Below are 23,010 nucleotides of genomic sequence, written 5' to 3' on the forward strand. Positions count from 1 at the left end.
GTAATGGTCTAAAAGGGGTCTGAGATCTGCAACCAGACTCCTGTAATCTTCTTCAGACTGGCCTGTACCGTCATAATACTTGGATAAAACTGCAGATATGTGTTTGTGCTTGCACATGATGTGCAAACCAAACAACCTGGCCTTCACGATATCCTGCTTTTCTACTTCTTTTCTCACACATGCACATATTTAACTTCTGTGACGATGGTTTTCATCTTATAAAAGTTACAGGTGAGTGTTGTGATCTGACAGTTGCTTTTCATGAATGCTGATATAGGTTAAAACATCTCTGGGACTTTTCCCAATATGCATCACTGAGCCCGGGCAAAGTGTTTTGAACACTTTAGGTTCATATTTTTGCAGAAGATCTTGATCAGATGATTTATCGGGAGTTTTTGTCAATTAATAAAGCTGGTACCTCTGTACTTAAAAACTAAATAGTAGTAGAGTCGAGGTTAAAGTACTAGAATAGTAGCCTGTGGCTACCATAGACCCAAAGAAAGTATGTATGCATTTGTGTTTAAATGTATTCATTCATTCATTCATTTATCTATTTATTTCATTTATTCATTTATGAATTAATGTATGTATGTATGTATGTATGTATTGTTTTCTGCTGGTCAAAGAGCCATTGTTTGAAAGCAATTCCACACTCCAGGTGGTGTTACTGAATATCAATCTTTAATCAATCGATCAGTCAATCAATCTTTGTTTGTATAGCTCCAATTCATAACCAAAGTTATCTCATGACACTTACAAAGATGGCAGGTCTAGACCCCACTTTCTGTTGTGGCCTATAATAGATCAGCATTAATCATCATTATTATTATAAAGACTATACCCTATTATAAAAAAGACCAGCATTAATCATCATGTGCACGGCACTAGCCATAGCCCTGTTACAGTAGCCTTGTGCCTATGGCTGAATCACAGCAGTGCTGATATTCAGTATAGGGTCATGCTATACCACGCTACACCAAAGTTCACTCTATCTAAGCTAACGTAGGCCTATGTGCACAATAAATTTTGACCAAAAGAAAAAATACTTTACTTTAAAATCCTTTGAGTTATGACTATACCCTTGTTCCCTGTCTCTTGAAACCAGAAAAGAAGAAGCTTTGATACTAAGCTGAAGTCTGCTGCTCATTTCCCAGCCTCCTCTCTGGTGTGTGATGGCAGCTTAGCTGTCATGACGGTGATTTAGCTTCCATGGTCTGTTTCCTGTGTCCTGCTGTAAAAGCTCAAGGAAGAGATGTATTCAGTGGCTCTGCAGGGTCAGTGCTGCAAATGAACTGTTTGAAGTCCTGACAGTACATGAAATGCAGCATATAAGCGGTCTGCAGTCTGCTCCACAGATGACAGCCTATATACAGTATACAGTACCTATGCTCTCTCATACTATGCTAGGGTTCGTCACGCTTTCGTGCCCGTTGGCTAATGCGACTAAAAGCACTAATTATTCTACATGTGCCATACAGAATCAATGCAAACATCTCTATCTCTCAGGGTCATTGTGTGAGAATGGACAGCCGTGGGTGATGGGAATTGCAACAAAATACGTTCCCTAACAAGTAACAGCCAATTAAACTCTTTCATCAGCAATTACATTAATTAGTAGGGCCTCTTTCCTTATAGACATTCAGAGCACATCTCCACTCACACAGCCAAGCCTGTTTGATCTGTGTGGGGCCCTCCTCACACACGTGATGTAACCATCCCCTCTCCATGTTGGAGAGTGATTCTTTCCACCTGACCTCTCATCCCCTGTCTCCCCTTGACCACCAACAAGCTGGGTCGCAACCTCAGCACTGACTTCATTCTACAGATGATGTCATGGGAGATTTTTTCCTATCAAAGCGCTTTATACACCTTCCTTTGTCTTTTCCTCCTGCTCCTCCACCCGTGTCTCCTCCCCCCATCTCTACCCCTGACCTCCCTCTTTCCCACAGCAAATAGGCTGACCCCTTCCTCACCCCACTCCACCTCCCTCCTCCTCCCTTACAGACTGTGTACCTCTCACTGTCACATGTAGGTATGTGGGGTTATCACTTCAGGCACCAGCTCTCCCCCCTCTCATCTCCTCTTCCCTCCCATGGTTGATGAGGCCATTTTTCACACATTCTCTGATGTCAATGCATGCCATTGCCACATTTTCCCCCAGGATTATCTCACCTCATAAACTTTATAAATTCCACACTGGTTTTTCTTACACCACATTAGATCTCTGATGTATGTTTTCTGTTTCCACATCACATTACTACACCCACTTCTTTATTTTTTATTTGCAAATTCTTTTCCCCTCCCAATGAGCTGTTTCCATTTTTATTGGCTATCCTTCTGGGTTAACTAAAAGGAGCCTAGGTGCCACAGTTATATCCCAGCCCCCTGTTTCCTGAAAGCCTTATAAATAAAGCTGAGCAGAGTTGAACTAGTTTTTAATCACATTGAAAATGTCAGCCTAAAGCATAGTTTTTGCCACTGTTCAGTTGAGTATGACGGCATCCTCTCCTCTCCTCCTCACCTTTCTCTCTCCTGCTCCAGCAGGTTTGTGAAGTCGTCGCTCTTGTTCATGTAGTCCACATGTTTGCGTTTTTCTGTGTCAAGCTCATGAACGGTGCGCCGGTGGCACTTCTCAGCGAGCAGCAACTGACCCAGCATCCTCCGGTATGTCTCTTTGTGCTTCTCCTGCAGACGCTCCAGCTAGGAAAGGTTATAGAAAATAACACAGGAAAAAAATAATGCTTTTCTTACAGTTTTTGCACATTTAAAAACAAGAATTTACCCAATATTGGTGGCCTAGAACCAGGGGCATAGCTAGGGATTTTGGGCACCCAGAAAGAATATTACACAGGGCCCCTCTTAACCAGCTAACCAAGCAGCAAATGTTGCATCATTTTTACAAATATCTATGCATTTGAATGTATTTCTGAACCATGATTTCCCAGTGTATGAGGAATATTTTCCTATGGTTAACTTAAATTTACTTGCATTATTTTGCAGCACTGGACTATACCATTTGGACTTTTTAAAGAGAGGAGCATGGTTCCCCAGTACTTTATTTCCCTCTGTTTGATACAAATTCCAGTCTGTTGACCAATTAATTTAGTTGCTTTTGATTCAACAATGACACTAATTACAAAGAAAACATAAATAAAAACATACTTTTCATTCTTAAGGGGTAATCAGTACCCTTTTTCCCCCTGTGCTATGCCCATGCCTAACATTTCTTATTTTGCTTCCATGGTATAAAAACTGGTATCAATAATACACGCTATTTTACTTAAACTGTACTAAGTTAACTGATGGCCAGTCAGTGGGTGTACCAGTTCTTTTGCCCATTGACAGCTGAGACCACTCCCACCTTTAATGCACCCTGTGACCCATAAAGGATAAGTGATAAAGATAATGGATGGAAAGATCTAAAAGGTTAGAATTCTGGTATGAGGCGTGCAGATGGCCTGGCAGTTTAAGGCGCTACCCATGTATGTGGGCAGACCGTGTTTGAATCCGGCCTGTGCATGCATGCCTCTCCCCACTCTCTCTCATTTTTCCAACTCTATCCAAAAAAAAAAAAAAAAAATCTGGTATAGGACACCTTACCAAGCAATTACTGTCAACCATTTGTAGACATTCAAAATCATTAAAACATTAAGATATCAAAACCATACAAATTCATAATGTCATGGAGGAAAAACAGAATGTGGTTAAAAGGAAACACATGCAGTTTTTGGAGTCTAACGAATGCTTGAACTCTAGTTGAGATTTAATGAGTCTTTTTCAACAGTGGCTTTCTCTTTGCCACTCTCTTTGACTGGGGAAGAATGTGGGCCGGGCGACAGTCATAGAGTCTCTCCTATCTCAGCTGCTGAAGCTTGTAACTCATTCAGAGCAGTCACAGGTGTCTTAGTGGCCTCTCTCACTAGTCTCCTTCTTGCTCAGTCACTCAGTTTGTGAGGACGGCATGATCTAAGCAGATTTACACAAGTGCCATATTCCTTCCATTTCTTGATGATGGATTTAACTACACTCCGGGGGATGTTCAGTGCCTTTGAAATGTCTTATGTATCCATCCCCTGACATATACTTTTCAATAACCTTCTCTCTGAGTTTCTCGTGGTGTTACTTTGTATTCATGGTGTAATGGTAGCCAGGAATACTGATAAATTTAGTGACTGGACTTTACAGACACTGGTATCTTTATAGTATCATAACTTGAGACACATTTACAGGAGTCAGGTGTTTCCCATTTCACTAGTTGTAAGACTACTAGCACCAATTGTCTGGACCTCTGTTGAATTAGGTCAGTCACTCTAAGGGGGATGAATATTTATGCAATTACTTATTTTATCTCCCACACATCATGACTGATTTATAAAACCAAAAAAAGGGATGAATCCTTTTTATAGGCACTAGTGTTTGGGGGTTTACAGCAAATAGACTCGGGGCCCCAAAACATGCTCATAAAAACTGAATAATAATGCCTGAGGCTTTGACATTTTGTAAATGTATTTCTTTAACTGACTGCAAATCAAAAAAAATTCTGCTGATGCTATAAACTGACCTCCACCATAGGCTTTTGGTAGACATTTTGGCTAAGCTGTTCGGTGCCTGTGATGGAGCTGTCCCTCTGCAGGGCCTGCAGGGCTGTACCAGGAACTGCAGAGCCATATCGTGATTCAAGGGCCTGTGGAGCAGCTGGTTTGGCTCTTAGCATGCTGATTACATCTTCTCTGGCCTGAAAGCACACAAACAGAGAAATACCAATGTTTTAGTATATGCTGGGGATGAGTGTGGTTGCTCTTTCTGAAAACCTCTCTGAAGAGGCATATTTGTTTATTTAATCATGCAATGAAATTGGTGACGCATTATGAGTGTAACTTTTTACTGTAATGTCTGCAGATGAATTACATTTGAGGTTGTCGGTTGCATCATAGAATCACTTGGAAAGCACCTCTTGTTTTCTCTGACATGTTAAACTGCCACTTTCAACCACAAGATAGAGCTATTGTGCAAAAAAATGCAGCCCTGTTCCAATTCCAGTGAAAGCATGAGCACTTTAAGCACAGTAGCTTTCCCAGTATTGTTCTCCTCCCCTCATAATAATCTCTTCTCCACTTTAACAGCAGGTCAAAAGTCAAAAAGATATTATTAAAACACAATAAATCATCAGCCAGCTCACCTGAACCTCTCCTTCCATAATTCCCAGCAGCCTCAGCAGATCCTCTTTGGACAGATCCATGATATCCCCTCTTTTTTCTCCAGCCTCAGGAGAATCACACAGCAGCTTCTCTTTATCGGAGATCACCTCAACCTCTTCCTTCTCCTGAACCTTGGTGATCAGGCTCTTTACAGGGAGACCCACTTCCTGCTCTTGGCTGATGTCACGGTCCCCCTGTGGAACACCAAGCACCCCACTGGCCGGGCTCTCCACCCCGCTGCTTTTGGACCTCATCCTCTACCTGCACCATAGGGAAGGGAACAGGATTTTTTATGATTTTTTGCCATTCTTGTTTCAGATAAAAATTGTATGCCTGCTGTTATATGTGATACTATGCTGGTTTATTGCTACACTCTACTCTTAGTTTTATAACTTTGGCCTTGACTACATGTCCTCATAATGTCTTATAAGCTTTTTTACTGACGAGCTCTTCCAAAAACAGGTGTAGGTTTGTGAAAACATACCATAGCACTACAAATACACTTAATCATAACTGGATCTGACTTACATTCCTAATCTGGTAAATACATCCATAATTACAACTGTGTTTGTGTTGTATGGCAACATGTGCATTCCTTGCACATCCCGCTCTCTCACAGGTGCATCTCATGCTGAGCATTAATGGTTTGGAAGCATGTTTGTGGCACTCCTGGGTGCTCTAATCATCATTACTGACATTACAGGTCAGAATCAATCCAGATCTTGAAAATAAATCTGTAGATGACAGACACTGAATTAAATTGTACTACATTAATCAACTCTAATGACACAAGTTGCGCTGAGGTGACCAGCAGCATGATGGTGTTGTAGCTTTGATTACTTAAACATACAGTGAGCTGGGAGTATAATATAGAGAGTAAATGGAGACTGGGGTGGGTTGAATCATTGACTGGGCTCTGTTTCATCATGTTCATAAAAAATTGTTGGCCTGATGCCCGGCCCATTACTATTTAGAATTTTTGTGGAGCAAACATACTAAGGTTAGAAGGCATTTTGTGATGTTTATGGGTCAGAGTAATTTCTCATATAGATGTTGTTTATGTAGTTAAAGTTCCAGGCGATCAGGAATGAACAGCCCTTTTAAAGTCCAGCCACAAATTCTCTATTGGATTGAGGTCTGGGCTTTGACTCGGGCACTCTCCAAGCCTTCATGGGCACACTGCTGAGAAGCAACCCCACAGCATGATGCTGCCACCACTATGCCTCATAGTTGGGATGGTGTGTTTGGGGTGGTGTGCAGTGTTTGGTGTCCACAACATCTTACACACTGCTCTACTGGCCCACTCATATCAAAGGAGAGGTGTGGTTTTTGGATTGGATCTGACTTACATTCTTAATCTGGTAAATTCATCCATAATTGCTACTGTGTTTACTGACAGTTGTTGTATGGTAACACTTTTCTATATTGCTGCAGTCATTTTACCCAGGGCCAGCAGCCAAGAAGCATCCCCACAGCATGATGCTGCCACCACCATGCTTAAAAGTGGGTATGGTGTGTTTGTGCAGTGTTTGGCATCTGCCAAACACAGCGTCTTGTCTGATGACCAAAAATCACCATTTTTGTCTCATCAGACCAAAGACCTTTCTTCCAATTGACCATGGAATCCCACATGCCTTTGGCGAACTCTAGTTGATATTTAATGAGTTTTCTTCAACAGTGGCTTCCTCTTTGCCACTCTCCCATAAAGCTTTAAATGTTGAAGACCTCCTTCAGAGTAGGTGTCTTGGTGGCCTCCCTCACTAGTCTCCTTCTTGCTCAGTCACTCAGTTTGTGAGGACAGCCTGATCTAGGCAGATTTACACATGTGCCATCTTCCTTCCATTTCTTGATGATGGATTTAACTTTACTCTGGGGATGCTGAAACTTTTTTGTTTCCATCCCCTGTTGTATACTTTTTAATAATCTTTAATCTGAGTTGCTTGGAGTGTTCTTTTGTCTTCACGGTGTAATGGTAGCCAGGAATACTGATCAACCACTTTTTGTGCACTCTCAATAGCAAGTTTACTGCACTCAAGCAGATGGAAAGTGCAGAGTGCATTTGGCTTACAATAGAGTAGCTTACCAGTAATTGTGGCAGTAAGTTCAATGGAGATTAGCTTCACATGAGTTTTTAATCCTATTTAGTTAGCTATTTCCTCTTTAATACAAATGCAGGAATACACTTCTCCAGTTGTTTCCTCATAACAGGCAAATAAGTCTTGATTTGAAGGCTTGAAAGTGGGGATTTACTGCATCCATGAAGATGCACAGAAGGCATTAGGGTAGAGGTGTGTGGATTTGTATTAGGGGAAATGATTGTGTGTGCAGTTTGATTTCTATAACGCCAGCCTTGAGGCTGTAAACTCTAGGAGATGGATTTTACAAGACGTCAAGACAGAAAACACTCAGAAACTACTGAAGCTCTCTTACATCTTATATGCTCAATTATGATGGCCACTAATGTATTAAAAAAAAATCACCTAAAATGTGATGCACACACACAACTGTCTTGAGATAAAAATCATTTTGTGACAACCTGTAATCAGGAAAGGCCCCAAGTAAAACATAAACAACAATTTGGATTAGTTCATCTAACAACAGTGATGAAGAACTCTTATGTTATTTCTAAATCTTGGGAAGGGAGTGGATGAAGGCTTTTTGGTTCACGCTGGGAAAATTGTTTATCTTTCCTTGTAATAATGGTCTGCAAGGTCAAGAATGCCGTGAATTCTAATGACGCTTAAAAACCAAACTCTTTGAATCTCACCTGTTTCCAGGAAAAAGACCTGAGCACATTAGAGGGAGGAGTGCAAGATAACAACAAATGCATTTGAGTTCAAACAGAAAAGATCTGACAATCACTTTAAATGCATTCCTTATCGTAGTTGTGGAAGTTCACAGAGTGCACGTTAGCTCCAAGGAGAGCCCACTCTCGAAGATTTATTGCAGTGCCTTCCTTCCTGTGCAGAACTATTAGTTTCAGCTGTGGGTAAACTATCAATGAGTTAAAAGTAACAGCACAGTAGTGTATACAAGTACTTATAGTGTTCATTCTACCATTCAAGCAGTGCCAGAGAGTTTGAATACCTGGAGGAATGCCCAGTGGTAGAGGACATGAACTGGCACTGGACAGGAGTGATGAAACACAGAGACATGTGCGCTGCTGTAAATGACACGGGCAGTGGGCCTAAGTACGGCGACAAAACGGTTGACACCGAGTTAGGCACAGACTTTATTTTTAATATCTGGGCTGAAGCCATGAAAATTCAGAGAGGCTACTGTAACAGCTCCTTGTTTTGCAGAGCCTATCTTGGTCAACAGAGCACTTAGAGTAGTGTGAGGTGAGCATAGGAGGCATAGTGACTATAAAAAGCTGTGATAAAATAATGAGTCAATAAACATCAGCCATATTCACACAGTGGTCATCTGTAAATCATTCAAGGTTTCTGATTTTTACACTTTAAATCTGGTTGTAAGTCATTTGTTGTGCAGTCCACATGGGGCCATGGTGTCCAATCACGACCCAATCAGCTTCTTCCAAATGGTAGTGTGATTTCATGCATGTTTGATATTTTGGTCATACAATTGCACAAACACAGTTAAGAGCAGTCACAAGTAGTTTCCCGGACTACAAGGCTATTTTTCCTGATTGCAAGAGAACAAACAGTCAGGCAGCATTTGAAAGCACTGTGACAACAGCCCAGCAGCAAAGAAAAATGTAGTGCAGCAGACCTACCACCATAGAACATAGATGTTTAGATTTAGCTTGCTAGTTACCTTGCCTTCATTGGGGATGCAGAGTGAGGAGATGCAGAGTACACATGAGAGAGGAGGGTTAATGACATATCTGTAGTGCACAGAAATCAAACTTATTTTTCCATGTGTGGAAGTTTTCAAAGGAAACTTCACTGGCAATTGTCATTACCCCATCTGAATTCAGCTCATACAGTTAGCACTCAGCTCACTAGCCTTGATCCTCATACCAGCCCACCTGAGATTTTTATTTAGCCTCTTGTACACATGGCACTGTTGTGGTCACTAGTGTCATATATGCAAGACCTAATTGGTGGGAAGCTCATCCCATCCTTGCCGTCTCTCCCCACCTACCACCCACTTGGAAGCTCTAATAATGACTTCCATTGCCACTGTGAAAGCTAGAGGAGAAATAATGCACCCTGAGACTATGTGATACTAAACTGAATGCATTTGCCGAATCTAAAAATACAACATGTAAATTCCTATTCTCGGCCGTCTGCTCTCTCCAGCCTCTTGGGATAGATCGTCTCCCATACTGACCTTAGTAATCACCACAGAACTCTCCACGTATCTCTGGATCTGAATGAGTCTTTCTTAAATGCTTCTCACCCTCTGTTTAAGCTGCCACCCCATCAGTGCCATCCACTTCCCTTATACCTCTTCCATCCCTGTCCTCCTCAGTGCCAGAGTTGCTGATATCCTTGAAACTGTGGTTTTCTACCTGCCGTTGGATTTCAGTTGACTGACCTGACTGACTTCTCAAGACGTATTGATTAATGCGGTGACGACGCACTCCTTTTACCAGACCATCTTATTACACAACGGGTCACTTTTACTCATTTGTCACATTTACAACTGTACCGCTATTTAGGCTACAGTGAAAATCCATAAGGAATTTTCATCTGCAAAATTCGACAATTATTGAATCAATTTCAAACTCTTTCTGTCTTAAGTCGCCTGTGCTGGTAAGTCATTTAGCATGCGGGGTCTTCTAAACTTTTAACAGGTAACAACTTGCTGTATCTTGGAACCACACAATTAAAACAGTACTGAACTTTAAGCACAGCTGGGGGATGCTAAAACACTGAGTAGAGCAAAGAGAAACAAATGAATTTAGATTTAAGCCATTTAATCCATTCTTGTAAAAATTACATTAGTTTACTTTAACTAAGTTCAACACAATGTAAAGTTTGATATAAAATACTGATTAATAAATTTAAGGGACAACATTTAGTTTGACAAGACTGTCATGAGTTCTTTCAGGCATTTAAGCCGACTGATGACAAATCTTTGATCTATCTTTACTTGTCACTTTAGTCTTGATTGCATGAATTCCCCAGAGCACCAAACTGGGATTCATAAAGCAAGTGGTCGGCATTCCAGTCTGACATGCAACATTCCCAGTTGTCTTTATGGAAAATTGACGAGAGTAGCCGGACAATGGCCCTTTACTCAGAGGCTTTACGCCAACCTGCCACAATGCCCATACACTGTGATGACATCTTAACTATCGGCACAATGTGACAGATTGTCTGGCATCCAATCCAGAGTGCTTTATTACATAAAAGGATGGCCCAAGGCCTCAGGCAAGGCCTGCATCTAAATTTAAAGCAAGACCCCAAATCTATGCCATGGTTTGGGCAAGTCCAGCTGTCACATTAGGGAGTATTTATAGAGCCAAAGAAACACATGCTATGGCCTATAATTAAAAAGGGGTTATAATATTTCTGTCATTAATGGGCAAGTAATTCTGTATCTTTTAACTTATTCAGAGAGAATGCAGTAGTTTTTTAGACTGCATAAGTTGGGAGTAGACAGTGATGAACATCATTATCTATGATAAATGCTTTGCAGTATATTTCAAACAGCTGTTTGATATGTGGATTAGTCAGTCAATGGAAGATTAAGTGAAAGGAGGTCGATCAGGTGTTCGATTATGTAGCAAATATGCTAAATTCAAAGTGGTGTCAGCCTCCCCAGAGTGAAGACTGGCCTCTTATCATTTTTTTTTAGCTTTAGGTTTAATATCATCCGATTATGGACTGCTAGTTAGAAAAATTGGACACTTCAAGTCATGCAAGGGCATCTGTTACTACAAGCTGTTCTCAACAACATGTTGACACCTGCATACATTTGTTTGCAGATATTCTACTTATAGAGACAACATTTAGAATTTTTGGTTTAATCTTTAAATTAATCAAAAATGGCGTCTCATATGTTATATTTTTTGTTATTTTTTAAGTAGTTACATTACCTCAAATGTCTCAGAAAGTACTCAAAGCTAGAGAAGTTCTTAGTTGTAGTAGTTGTAATGGTACACATCAATTCACAACAGCTGTCTTGACAGAGCCACCAGTTACAAACACGATATATCGATACATGAAGGACTGTGGCATAAAGATGTTTCAGCTGCGACTGGAAGCTGCTGTTCTGTTGTTGTATTTCATACATGTTTTTTGCTTCTTACTAGACATTTCAAAGTTGAGCAGTCTACACTACAACCCAATTACTTTTTGCGTTGATTTGAGGATTTTCAAATCCATTCATTCACTCATTCATTCATTCAGCATTAACAGCTTTTTTCAACACTATGACATGCCAGATAGACTGTTTCACATCCACTGCATGCATATGTATCACATTCATTTGATAAAACCTCCTATACAAGTGTTTGGGAAGGGCAGGACTTTAAAAAAAAATTCTCAAAAGGCAATTAGATGAATGTTTTGTCTGTGACATTCATGACAGGCCAATTAGAGCGACAACACAAAGTAAGAGAGTAGACATGCGCAACTCCAGTGCTAACCTGAGCTATACAGGCTAGCTCTACCTTACCGTCTGAACGTCACAACTGGTCAGCGGTTAATATTCATGCTAAAGCCTATCAAGAGATGTGCAAAAACATCCTTTTTGCTAAGTGAAGCTTTCAGTGTGGCTCTTTGCTCTTGTTTAAATGAAGAAATGTGGTTGAAGTCTGATTAAACTGACACTTTTCTAAGGCTGCATCTAAGCTAATTGCTACCGTGGCTGTAGCCTTTTTACACATCAGCTTACAATACAATCAAACCCACTTGTATTGATCGCAAACTCAAGCTGAAACAGGGCATAAGAAGGGCAAAAGCATCTTTTCTGGCATGAAAAACTTTCAGTGTGGCTCTTTGCTCTTGTTTTGAAAAAGAAATGTGGTTTAGTTGTGATTAAACTGCTGCTTTGGCTTCATCTGAGCTAATTGCTCCAACAGCAGCCATTGTATACTAGCTCACACGACAACCCCCCCGTCATGATCGCAAATTCATGCTGAAGCAGTTGGGCATAAGAGTGAGAAATGTTTTCTTTCATGAAAAGCTTTCAGTGCTGCTCTTACTCTTTATTCTGTAAAGAAATGTGGTCCAGTTCTGTTAAAACTGCTGCTATACCATAGCTATGTCCAAGCTAGCTGCTACACTGGTGGCAGCCTTTGCTATCAGCTCACAGTACAACCTAACTATGCTGTGGGTACCACCTCATTCTCCTCAAATGAAGCTGATTGGTCAATCTCCATTTGCATAAACAATTGGGGTTTTGTAAAGGGATTTGCCTGATGATAGTCTGGCACATCCATCTGCTTTGCAAGGTTAGCGAATGACAACCATGAAAAAACTGTGATTTGCTGTTTGATAAATATGTTTCATAAATATTCAGAGCCCTCTGGGGATGGAAATTATGCTCTGCGTGCGTGCACTTACAAGGTTGAGATGCAGACTGTTAGCTTGATGGCAGTCTCTGGTCCCATTTCTTGCAGTCTAAGCCTCTTGTAGCACCGCCACTTTTTTAAGTCTTACATTGGATTTTCAAAAGATGACAATTAATTACACAGTCAAATATTCTTTTCCATGTGCTTTTATTTAATTTCTTTACAACTGGATTGTTATCTGCATACCTAATGTCTTTTAGAAAAAAATAGGATGATCCTAAATTGTTGTCATATGATAGAAGATATAGTCCACATGGAATTTTTTCCATTTCAGAAAAGGTTAATTTGGAGTCGTAGCAGTGGTGGGAAGTTGCCTTTATTTGGACAGTACAGTGGAAGATAGACATGAAATGTGGGGACAGAGAATGGGGGCTAATTTGCACCAAATAACATCAAGATTGGAAGTCGAGACTGCAGCCACTGTAACAAGGGCAGCCTGTGTTAGTGGGGCTCCTGCTCTGCTGTACTGGTCAGATAAAGATTACTTTGCTGGTGTCTGGTAGCACATGCCCTCAGTTATGAAACATGATATCATTTCTCTCTTTACATACTTAATCCCTTAAAATCTAGCTACATTGCTCCTTAACTTTGGTTTGGTTTGTGATATAAAAGAAAAGGTAAAGAAGCAGGGAGGGCTGGGGATTAAAGTCTGACTTGTAGCCAAATGCATTTGCCAGAGATGAAAGATGAGGATAGCAGCTGCAAAACTGTAACAACATAACTTATAGGAAAAATAATAAGTTTGATTCAGTGAGTCTGACATATTGACACCTGTAGATGTGGCTAAAAAAGGAGAAGGAAATGTTCTTTGACAATTTGACCTGAAGAAAGTGATAGAGCTCACTTTGTGTGGTGCTGCTGATGAAATTTTGAACAAGCTGAAGCCTTTTTAAGTAATTTGATGGACAGTGTGTTCCAGCCTTAACAGCCAGTGACCTTCCAGGGTCACATTTTACGTAACAGCCATGTTCTCAGAAATGCTCGAGGCAGAGGCTGTTGGCAAGCATTAGATAGACTCATATATATTAAAACCATCTCTCTATTAATACTAAATAGAGCCATTAAAAAGCTCTCACGTGCAAAAGTCAAGCATTTACAGCTTGTCTTCCTGTAATGATGGCTCTATAAATACCTCATCGTAAGAAAAACTCAGATCCTGGTAGCATACTGGAGCAAAATGTCATCTTAGGTTGAGGGTTTCATCTTGTAGTATTCTCCTGATGTTACATTAACCTGATCCTCTCACTGGAGCCTTCTGTGGCTTCAGCAGTTAAGGTTTCAGCACTGAGCACACTAAGATAAAAGTACATGTAATATCCTGTTCTGTTCAGGCCATCAGGATGAATAAATTGGAACTTTATATTTTTTTTAAATCAGCCAAGGAAGTTACTTATAAATTACTCATACTATGACATATTTATGATATTTTTGCTGCAGGCAGTTTCTTAATTATTCATTTAGTGTCTGTCATGAACTCACATGAACCCTCTGAATATATTCACAAGAGTAACACAACATCCTTATAAGTTAAAAAATGCTGAAAACATGCATGAACCCCGACTTATGATGCATATTTAATTTAGACGCACAACATGCTACCGCTTCAGTTCTTAAGCCTCATATAGTGTTACTAAGCATATGGACTGGTGCAGCTGCTGGAAAACATGATGCACCATTTATTTTATTCTATACATCTTAAAGCAAAAATAAACAAATTATCAGAGTTATACATGTAACACTGAAGCCTGAAAATATGCTTGGGAACAGCATCTATTGATTCACTCCAACAACTGTCTCATAAAGAAGTGGGTTCTTCTGGACTAGTTGCAGGAGTGGATATCAGTTTTACAGCTAGAGATCAAGGAGGAGATCAAGTTCTGGCTGTTCTATGAATAGAAACAGCAGGACAACATATGGATGAAGCTCTGTCAGATACGGTGCGTGTCACAGGGTCAGCCACTTGTCCGAAGTCTTGGCTAGATCAGAATTCCATGGATTGTAATCTCTTCTCTTTCTAGCTGTCCCACATTCTCTGAGGGGAGTGATGAATCCGTTTTCTGGGCCTTGTCTGCACATTGAAGCTGTATTGTGCATTTTGACTGTCCACTGATTCTTTATTTTTATCATTTGAAGAATTGATGTGATTGTTTGATGCTCTTTGCTAGGTTTCCTTTCATGTTGCCTGATGTTATTGATACAGAACTTTTAAGTAGGTTTATAAAGTCATTACCAGCCTTTAATTAAGGCATTTAATTTCCTGTACATGAATTAAATCTCTGGTGGTGGAGGCTAAACTGGTAGCTTTACAACCCTATTGGTTAAGTGAGTTAACATGGATCATCTTGTGCTCATGGAGCTATATAACATCTATGATCATGCCAACTTAGTGTGCATTAGGATATTTATACTGTGGCCAGATCCGCCCACAGAATTGGCTGGGCCCCTGTCAATACGAGTAAATGGGCCCCTCACAGTTGTGATTTATTGATGGTGTCACTGCATGTGCCACTTTTTTCAAGTTTTGCCACTGTTAAAATCCAATTTAACCACTTTTTCCACCACATGTTTCCACCATTCATGCATTTTTGCCACTTTCTTCCTTTTATAAACTCCGTTTATCCCTTTTTAACACTTTAACCCCACTTTTTTCCCATTTTTCAATCCCATTTCACCACCTTTTCATCCATTTGTGGTGCTAGCTTCCTTGCCAGTTCAACCAGTGAGTCCTTCTTAAAAGAGCAAAGCTCACTGATATCACTAGAGGCAAATTCCTCTACTTTTGCCAAGGACATCATACAACACAACTTCAAAAACATAGAAATATCCCTTTAAACCAGTTTTTTGTTTTGCTTTTCTGGACAGTATAATTAGACATAGAGCTTATGTTTATATCAAGCAGCAGCTCCTTGTGATGAAAAATGAAGCCAATGTCAAATTGCAAAAAAACAATGCAGTTTACAAGTTTCCAGGCAAATTCGACTAATGTTAAAATGTTGATTTTTTTTTACATCAGAAAAAAACATGTTTACAGTCCGGTTTACATAACATTTTTGGTCTGAAGGACTAATTCATGTCTTCATTTGCACACTCTGGGGAGGAGGGTATATCTTTTTCTTATTGTTTCACCATTTACTTGTTTATTTACTCATAGAGCTGGCAGGTACCTGGCTGCTGAAGGAGGCTTGCCTCAGCTTAACCTCACTGTCTGTTACTAGACTGACCTAAAGTAAGTAACAAACACATTTTCCAATATGGTAACTGCTGTTATTAGACTTCAGGATTCTGTGATAGAAACAATGTGTGGTATCATAGAGACTAAGCCATATTTTACACAATGTAGTTTACACCATTACAAAACTGGAACTACTGCCTGATGGTTATGTACCTCTTATGTCTCTTGGATATCAAGTTGCCAGACAGCTAAAGTACAGTGGTGGATCAAGAGGAATGCGCTGATGTTTTTTGTGGTAGTGTGATTCATAGAAATGTTATAGGCAAGGGCCGACCACGAAGCAAATGACGTTGACCTCGTACCTCCAAAATGTTTCAGTTGATCTTTGAGTCAGAGTGAACATTTGTGCAAAGGCTGAAGATCCCTCAAAGTATTTTTGATTCTCAAGAAAAGGATACACTTAAGTCTTTTGAACTTGACCTCTGACCTCCAAAATCAAATCAGTTTATCCTTGAGTCTGCGTGGACATTTGTGCAAAGTTTTAAAAAGAAAGTTTGAAAGTACTGTTGAGACATAAAATTTACAAGAACAGCCTGGAAAGCAAAGGATAGGCATGTGATCCCATGACCTTGACTTTTGACCCATGACCTCTAAAATCTAACCAGTTCATCATTCAGTCAGGGTGAAAATCTGTGCAAGTGTTTTTGAGGTATCACATTCATAATAGACAGACAACCCAAAAACATGCCTCTGGTTTTGGCTTTTACCAGTGCAGAGGTGAAACACAAAACGCTATAAGCCACCACTAACATCAAATCATTACTAAAAGTTAAACAATCAGTGAAGAAAGATAAATGGACTGTCAGCATTAATGGAGATCAATTAAGGTCTGTCATTATTATATTTATTATTCTAATCATGATTAATCACATGCTTTATTGCCCCCTTGACTGCAATATAGCTAAACCACTGCAAAGTCTCCCTGCAGCCACAGTGATGTTAAATCAGTAAATTTCTGCATCTTAATGTCTCATTTCAGTTTAAAATACTCACAGACAGCTCAGTGGACAAGTCAAAAGTCATCTGCATTTTGAGTAATTAAAATTTACTTTTATACAGTTCCCTTATTTACTTTCAGTCCATAACAAGTTCCTTTTTCCATGCTAAGTTGATGTCATAATCCATATCCATATCCAAACAGGAAGTCAGTTACCCTTACAGTGTGTCCCAAATCAGATACTTCTGTAATAGAAACAATTCTGAGTTTATAAGTGTGCAAGGTGTGTTCACACTAAGAAGTGTACTCAAAAGCGGAATAATAATAAAAGCTCTCGAGATGTCCAAAAAATGAGTGAGGAACAATGAACACTTCACACCCACGATGAACGCCATAGTGAAGAATGACGTAGTAGATGTACTGTTAGCATGAGTGCTAGCTAATGTCAGCATCAGCTAGCTATCTAACATGCAATGAACAGCGTTAGATCATTTCAACCAAGAAAAAGGCTTTTAAGGCAAAATGTTCATTTACGCTGAGCAAATAATGTTAGAATAACATAAAAATAACATAAAATACAAGTGACATGGATTTAATAGTGAGTTTAAATAGCCGTCAGATTGAAAGGGGTCTGGCTGCAGACGTTACATCACTCATGGCCACTCTCACAGACTGTTCATGTGAGACACTGTATAACTCAGAAAGGGAGCGCTGTAATTATCTGTGCGATGTATTTCCAGTTCAAGATTTATCTAAAAGAAAACCAAAAAAACTTTATTCTTAAACAAAGTGTGGCAGTTACATTCTTGAAATAACCACATTGCAAACATTACAGACTAAGAAACACTTCATAAATACAATGTTTAAAAAAAGGTCAGAGGTCTAATCCAGGATTAAACTACGTATAGACCTGATTTACAAGTAGTCACACAAATTGCATTTTACTTTAGCTTTGTTAGCTTTAGCTAAAGCTAACTTAGCTATGCTAGCTAAGTCAATTAGTTAATGTGGCTAAGTTAGCTTAAGCAATGTTAGTTTTAGCAAACATAGCTAAAACAAATGTAGCTATGTACATTTGTAGCTGCTTCGTGAGCTTTGCTATAGCTAAGTTAGTTATGTAGCTTCATTAAAGACCCTGTAAAGTGAAATCCAAAAATTTTTGTCGTAACACACTAGAAATGTTTTGAGCCAGAAATGGACTTTGTCTCTTCTCTGGCACAGAGCCAGGCAGCTGTGCACTCATCATGAGGTCAAAGTGAGGTCACGGGGCTGGCTGATGGCTTGAATGCTTTTCTCCATTCAGAATGTAGAATTTTTAAAGGTGCTTTCACATTAGGCCCAGTTGTTTTAAACCACGCCATGGCGATTCCTCTTCCTCCCCCTTCCCCCTGTTTGGCTTGCTTTCACACTAGCAACATCGATCTGTGCCCGGGCCCACTTGTGTATGTATGTCCGTAACAGCAGGTGCAGTATGCACGTAGCTGGTCCACGAACCTGCCAAGGAGGAGAAAGAAGAAAAAGCTACAATAGCAACCACTTGGGTCACGACCTGAGCGAAGATTGTTTTAGTTTTAACGGGGCAAAAAAGTCCACCCAGCAGCCATGGATGACTTAAAATCTCCTTTTAAGATGCCTGCAACGTCGCTCTTCGTATCTGCACATCTACATGCAGCTCAGAGGCTTAAATGGGCTCGCGCTGCGCAGATACAGCAGTTTTTGAGGTAACTGGAGACTTTTATTGCCTTTGCATCTCCTCTCACTGACTCCAACTTGTGTTCATCCACAAGGGGAGTCATAACGGACTGTTTATTGACTGGATTCTGATGATTTCCACCTTTTATTGAGGGAAAATGTGAAGAAAACATCCGTGTCGTGGAAAGAAGTTAAGTTTTTACTATGACATCATAGAGGCGACTGTTGCTCTGTCCAGTATCCAGGCACGGTTGCATTCACATCTCATCCGAACAGTGCCAGAGTCCACTTGAATTGCGCCCGAAACCACACCCCCAAGTGGTCTGGTTCATTTGGATTCACACTAACCAAAACGAACTGGACTTTGGTCTCAAGTGCACTTGGATCCAGGGCAGGGCCCCTAGTGTGAAAGCCACCTTAAGTTTGAGAGAACTGTTTTCACCTGAGTTGGCGTGGCTTCAGCTCATTCAAGAGACATGCCCACACCATCCTAGAGCAGATTTTACTGCCCTATTTTTTTTTTTTGAAGCTTAATTTTATAAACTTGAATATGTTTTATTTGACTGAAATTTGAACAAGGGGTTTACAACACAGTGATCTGTCACGCAACAAACCTAAACATAGATTTATTTTCACATTACAGGGTCTTTTACTACACTGCTATGTAGCTTACACAGCTAACAGAGCGACATAAGCTAGGTTTGCATTAGGCTTGAGTGTTTTCATGGAGGATGAGCTATTTCATGTAAGCAAAGTGTTTACTCAGCTGTGTTGAACATTTTGTAATCATATTTCCATTCTGAAATATATGGCGTCTCAGATGAACAGTCTACAGCCAGACTGTATTAGTCATTATCAATGATAACTGCCTAGTGTCTGTTAGGCGTCAGCCGCTAAAAAACAAAAGAAGTAGAAGAAGAAAACATTGGCCAATTATTGTTGTCACTTCCTGTAAGTGCAAAACAGCAATGTGTGATTTGTTACCATAATAACCCACTGTTATTTAGTCCTTAGTAGACACAGTAGACACAGTATTGGTTTGGGATAGCACAAAAATTCAAAATTAAAAATATCACTAATAACACTAATAACACTAAATCACTTTAAAATGACAAATAGCAGAATTTCAAAACGTGACAAAAAAGGGGGATTAAACCTGATTAACAACAGAATTTCTGAGAGTACTGAGATCAAAATTAAAATATTTCTTTTGACGGACCTAATAAATACACGTTACAGTTTCCAATATATTTATCTAAGGTGGTGGTGACCAAAAACAAAGGAAAAAGTAAAGCCACATCTAGCCTTTAACTTTCATATGGGTCCACACACAACTGTTGTTCTGCCTTCACCTTTAAATCTTTAGGTTAAAATATCTATTCCCCTTTTGTTTAAGATGTTTTAGTAAAAATGAAACATGTTATAGTGTTTGTTGTGATAATATATGTTTAACCAACCATACTTTATACATTTTCAGCACCCCTTCTCATTAAGTTTGCTGGAGGAGAATTTATATTGTTTTATGTTGGTTGGTATTGTGAGTACTGTCTGTTTCCTTTCTAAGGGAAAAAAGTAGCTGTTATGAAGACAATGAAGCAAACTGTTTAAAAATATCATATTGAATAAACATACAAAGTGTCAGCAGCCTCTGCCTGACATACTGTCGTGAGAAATGACATGGTGATATTTGGTCCTAAGCTCAAAGGGACGATGAACCTCAGGGACCAGTCATCCTTATCTCTGTGCTATCGGTAAATATAGGCTGTTTTCCCTCTATGTCAGTGACATCACCAGAGAGTCATTGTGTCTTCTGTTGCTGTCAACATCACGCAAGCTGACTGCAGGAGTCATGATTATGTCATTTCCTGTCAAGGACTGATGCATGGGAAAAGCATGGGACGGGTAGAAAGGGTGGGAAAACAGTTGAGCTCAACTAATGTTTTCCTTCTGTGGAATTTCAGATTTCTTTGACAACTGCAGAAAGTTACTCCACCAGAGAAGACACAATGGTGCAATTTATGAGTTATATGCTTGAAGACAGCAGCACTTGGACTGATTCTCAGGACACCCCTGCTGTGTGGCAACCTCATTAATGTCTTGTTGTAATGTAATGTGTCAAGAACCAATCAATAGCATTTCTAATGCTAGGTGCAGGTGATCTAAAGAGATATTATGTTGCCATGGTGTTTAAGGTTTATTTTTAACATGAGTTATAAGTACCACTGTTCTGCGAAACATCCAAATGTGTCCAAACTGCATTTTTGGAATTCAAGACTAGAGGCCCTTATACGACCGGAGCTGTGCATGTGTCGGTGTCAGCTGTTGTTGAGGACTGGCAGACATATGGGGAAGGATGCAGACTAAGTAAGCTCCACCTTCTAGTATGTTGTCTGCGCTCATGCACATACTTACTCCAAAAAGGGATTAGCTTATAAGCACGCACATAAAGTCACATCACAGCAGCACAGCTGCACTTTGAGGAAGGAATGAGGCCAGAGAGTTGATGATATGCAGAAGACCATAAAGGTGTCAAAGAATAATGAAAGCGGTGCATTTGATGGTATAAGTCCTTTCAGGCAACGCACAGTATCTGGTGCAATCAAATCACATTACTGGCTTTTAATCTTCTTAATCTAAAACCTTTTTTCCTTTTATTTTGCCAGAAATTCTTTGAAAACAAGCTGCATGTGCAACAAAACCATGCAGAAGCACATTACCATGCAAAGCAAATATATGATATGACCCCTTGACTATTCATTCTCTGCCCTGTCAGTGGGAAATTGGTTGTGCTTAATGTTGCATCAAAGAAGCCAACACTGCACCTCACAGTTAAACTTTACTACCTTCCTAACAACCACTGTCACTTGAGTGACATAGAGCTATAGTAATGTCATGAGGTAAGCCTGTGACACATTTAGTACATCTCAAATCAATGCCGCTCTGGCAAACACCCAGGCCTTCGCCTGCTTCGTTTCAGTTTGCACAGAGACCGCATTATTGATTTACAGTATGAATAGTTCATTTACAAGATAACTGCCCCGTCCACATTCACAAATCTGTCGTTCTCGTGCAGCCATTTCCCAGATTGAGCTCAGTTTTAGGGCATGTGCCGAGCTGGAGCGGATAAGCTTAGATAAGGCTGGAACAAGCACAAAAATGTTAATGAGTAATCTCTTGCCACTTGTTCTCTTTGTCTTGTTTTAGCGGTGATATCACTGAGTGCACAATCAGCTGGAGAGGCTGAGGGTGAGGTTGCACAGAGCCCCTGAGCACTGACAGAGAGGATCTTTTTAAGCCACACCTGCGTTAGATCCCCTTGCAGAGCGTGAGATATGTTTCTTCTTTTTAGGTTTACTGAGGCAAAGAGATGTCCTGCTTGAAAAATGGAAGGCGGCTAGCAGGAGCCATGTGTCTCCTCTGAAAAGCGGATGACTTCATGCACATGAAATGGCATTTTGGCATCATTACTATCCATAAATATTAAGGATGAAAGATGTCATCCTTTTGCAGCTTTGGAGGCCTTAAGAGCTTCTTAATGTTAGGCAGTGCTGTGTATATTTGTACTTTCTGGGATGTATAATAAAAGCATGAGTTTCCCAGTGCTTTAGAGCTGTTGGCAGCTCTGAATGAGGTCAAAAGTTGCATGTGTGCATTTCTATATGAGTGCATATCATTTAACATGAACTGCCAAATAAGATGGATTACTTCTCCTGCATTTGTAACATCTCAGAGAGCCATTATCCGCTGTTGTACTGTAAAGCCGTGGGCTTCTCCTCCTACATGCAAGCCGTCATACTAAAAGGCCACATTCATTCAGCAATATAAGATGTAATTCATTGAGAAATGTTTGATTCATGCTTCTCATTTCTGTGTGCATTGACACAATGCCAGAACTGTACGACCACTTACAACACTAAGAGTTGTCCCTAGTCTTCTCATTGAGTAATTAATGCAGCATGTTAAAATTGATGGCATTTGAATGAATAAAAAGTGAGCTGGATTATGTTTCAAGCTGTTTCATTCATATGGTTTGCGAAGTAGCAGAGCTCTGCTTTAGTGAGATTTCTATCAATCAGTGCTTCTTTATTGTCTTCATAAGTTTGAAAGCTGCACCTGTAGCTCTGCTGTTTCCAGTATTTCAGCCTGAAACTAGAAAAGATGACATTCCTGACTTTGCCAGAGGCACTTTTTGTGTCTGTGGCTTTTTTTCCCACAAGAACAAGAAAGCCCTTTAAGAGTAGAAACTGAGAGTGAACTTACCTGCTGTTGTGTTGTCCCCAGGTTTGAGCTATTAGTAGCCACACTAAGGGTAATCCTAGAGAAAAGGCACTGGAGCAGTAAAGTATCCTCTGGTATCCTCTGGCTTGTGTGGTCCACTTGTGCCGTCTACTGAGCTGTGCCAAGAACCATCTCAAACTCTGCTCTCTCTCTCTCTCTCTCTCTCTTCTCTCAGTTCTCCAGG

At 40.1% G+C, this 23,010-nt stretch overlaps 1 protein-coding gene across 1 annotated transcript in view; it reads right to left on the reverse strand.

Annotated features, from left to right (window-relative positions):
• LOC121525935 (filamin-A-interacting protein 1-like) overlaps window positions 1-23,010 on the reverse strand; it is a 35,580-nt gene extending 12,570 nt beyond the window's left edge. Inside the window, exons 1-4 of the mRNA XM_041812156.1 lie at window positions 22,809-23,010; window positions 5,180-5,459; window positions 4,562-4,735; window positions 2,522-2,700 (exon numbers count right to left, since the gene is read on the reverse strand). Of these exons, the coding sequence (XP_041668090.1) occupies window positions 2,522-2,700; window positions 4,562-4,735; window positions 5,180-5,452 (626 nt within the window). The 5' untranslated portion in view covers window positions 5,453-5,459; window positions 22,809-23,010. The remainder of the gene's footprint in view (window positions 1-2,521; window positions 2,701-4,561; window positions 4,736-5,179; window positions 5,460-22,808) is intronic.

This window comes from Cheilinus undulatus, linkage group 18 (genome assembly GCF_018320785.1).
Source record: "Cheilinus undulatus linkage group 18, ASM1832078v1, whole genome shotgun sequence".
NCBI lineage: Eukaryota > Metazoa > Chordata > Actinopteri > Labriformes > Labridae > Cheilinus > Cheilinus undulatus.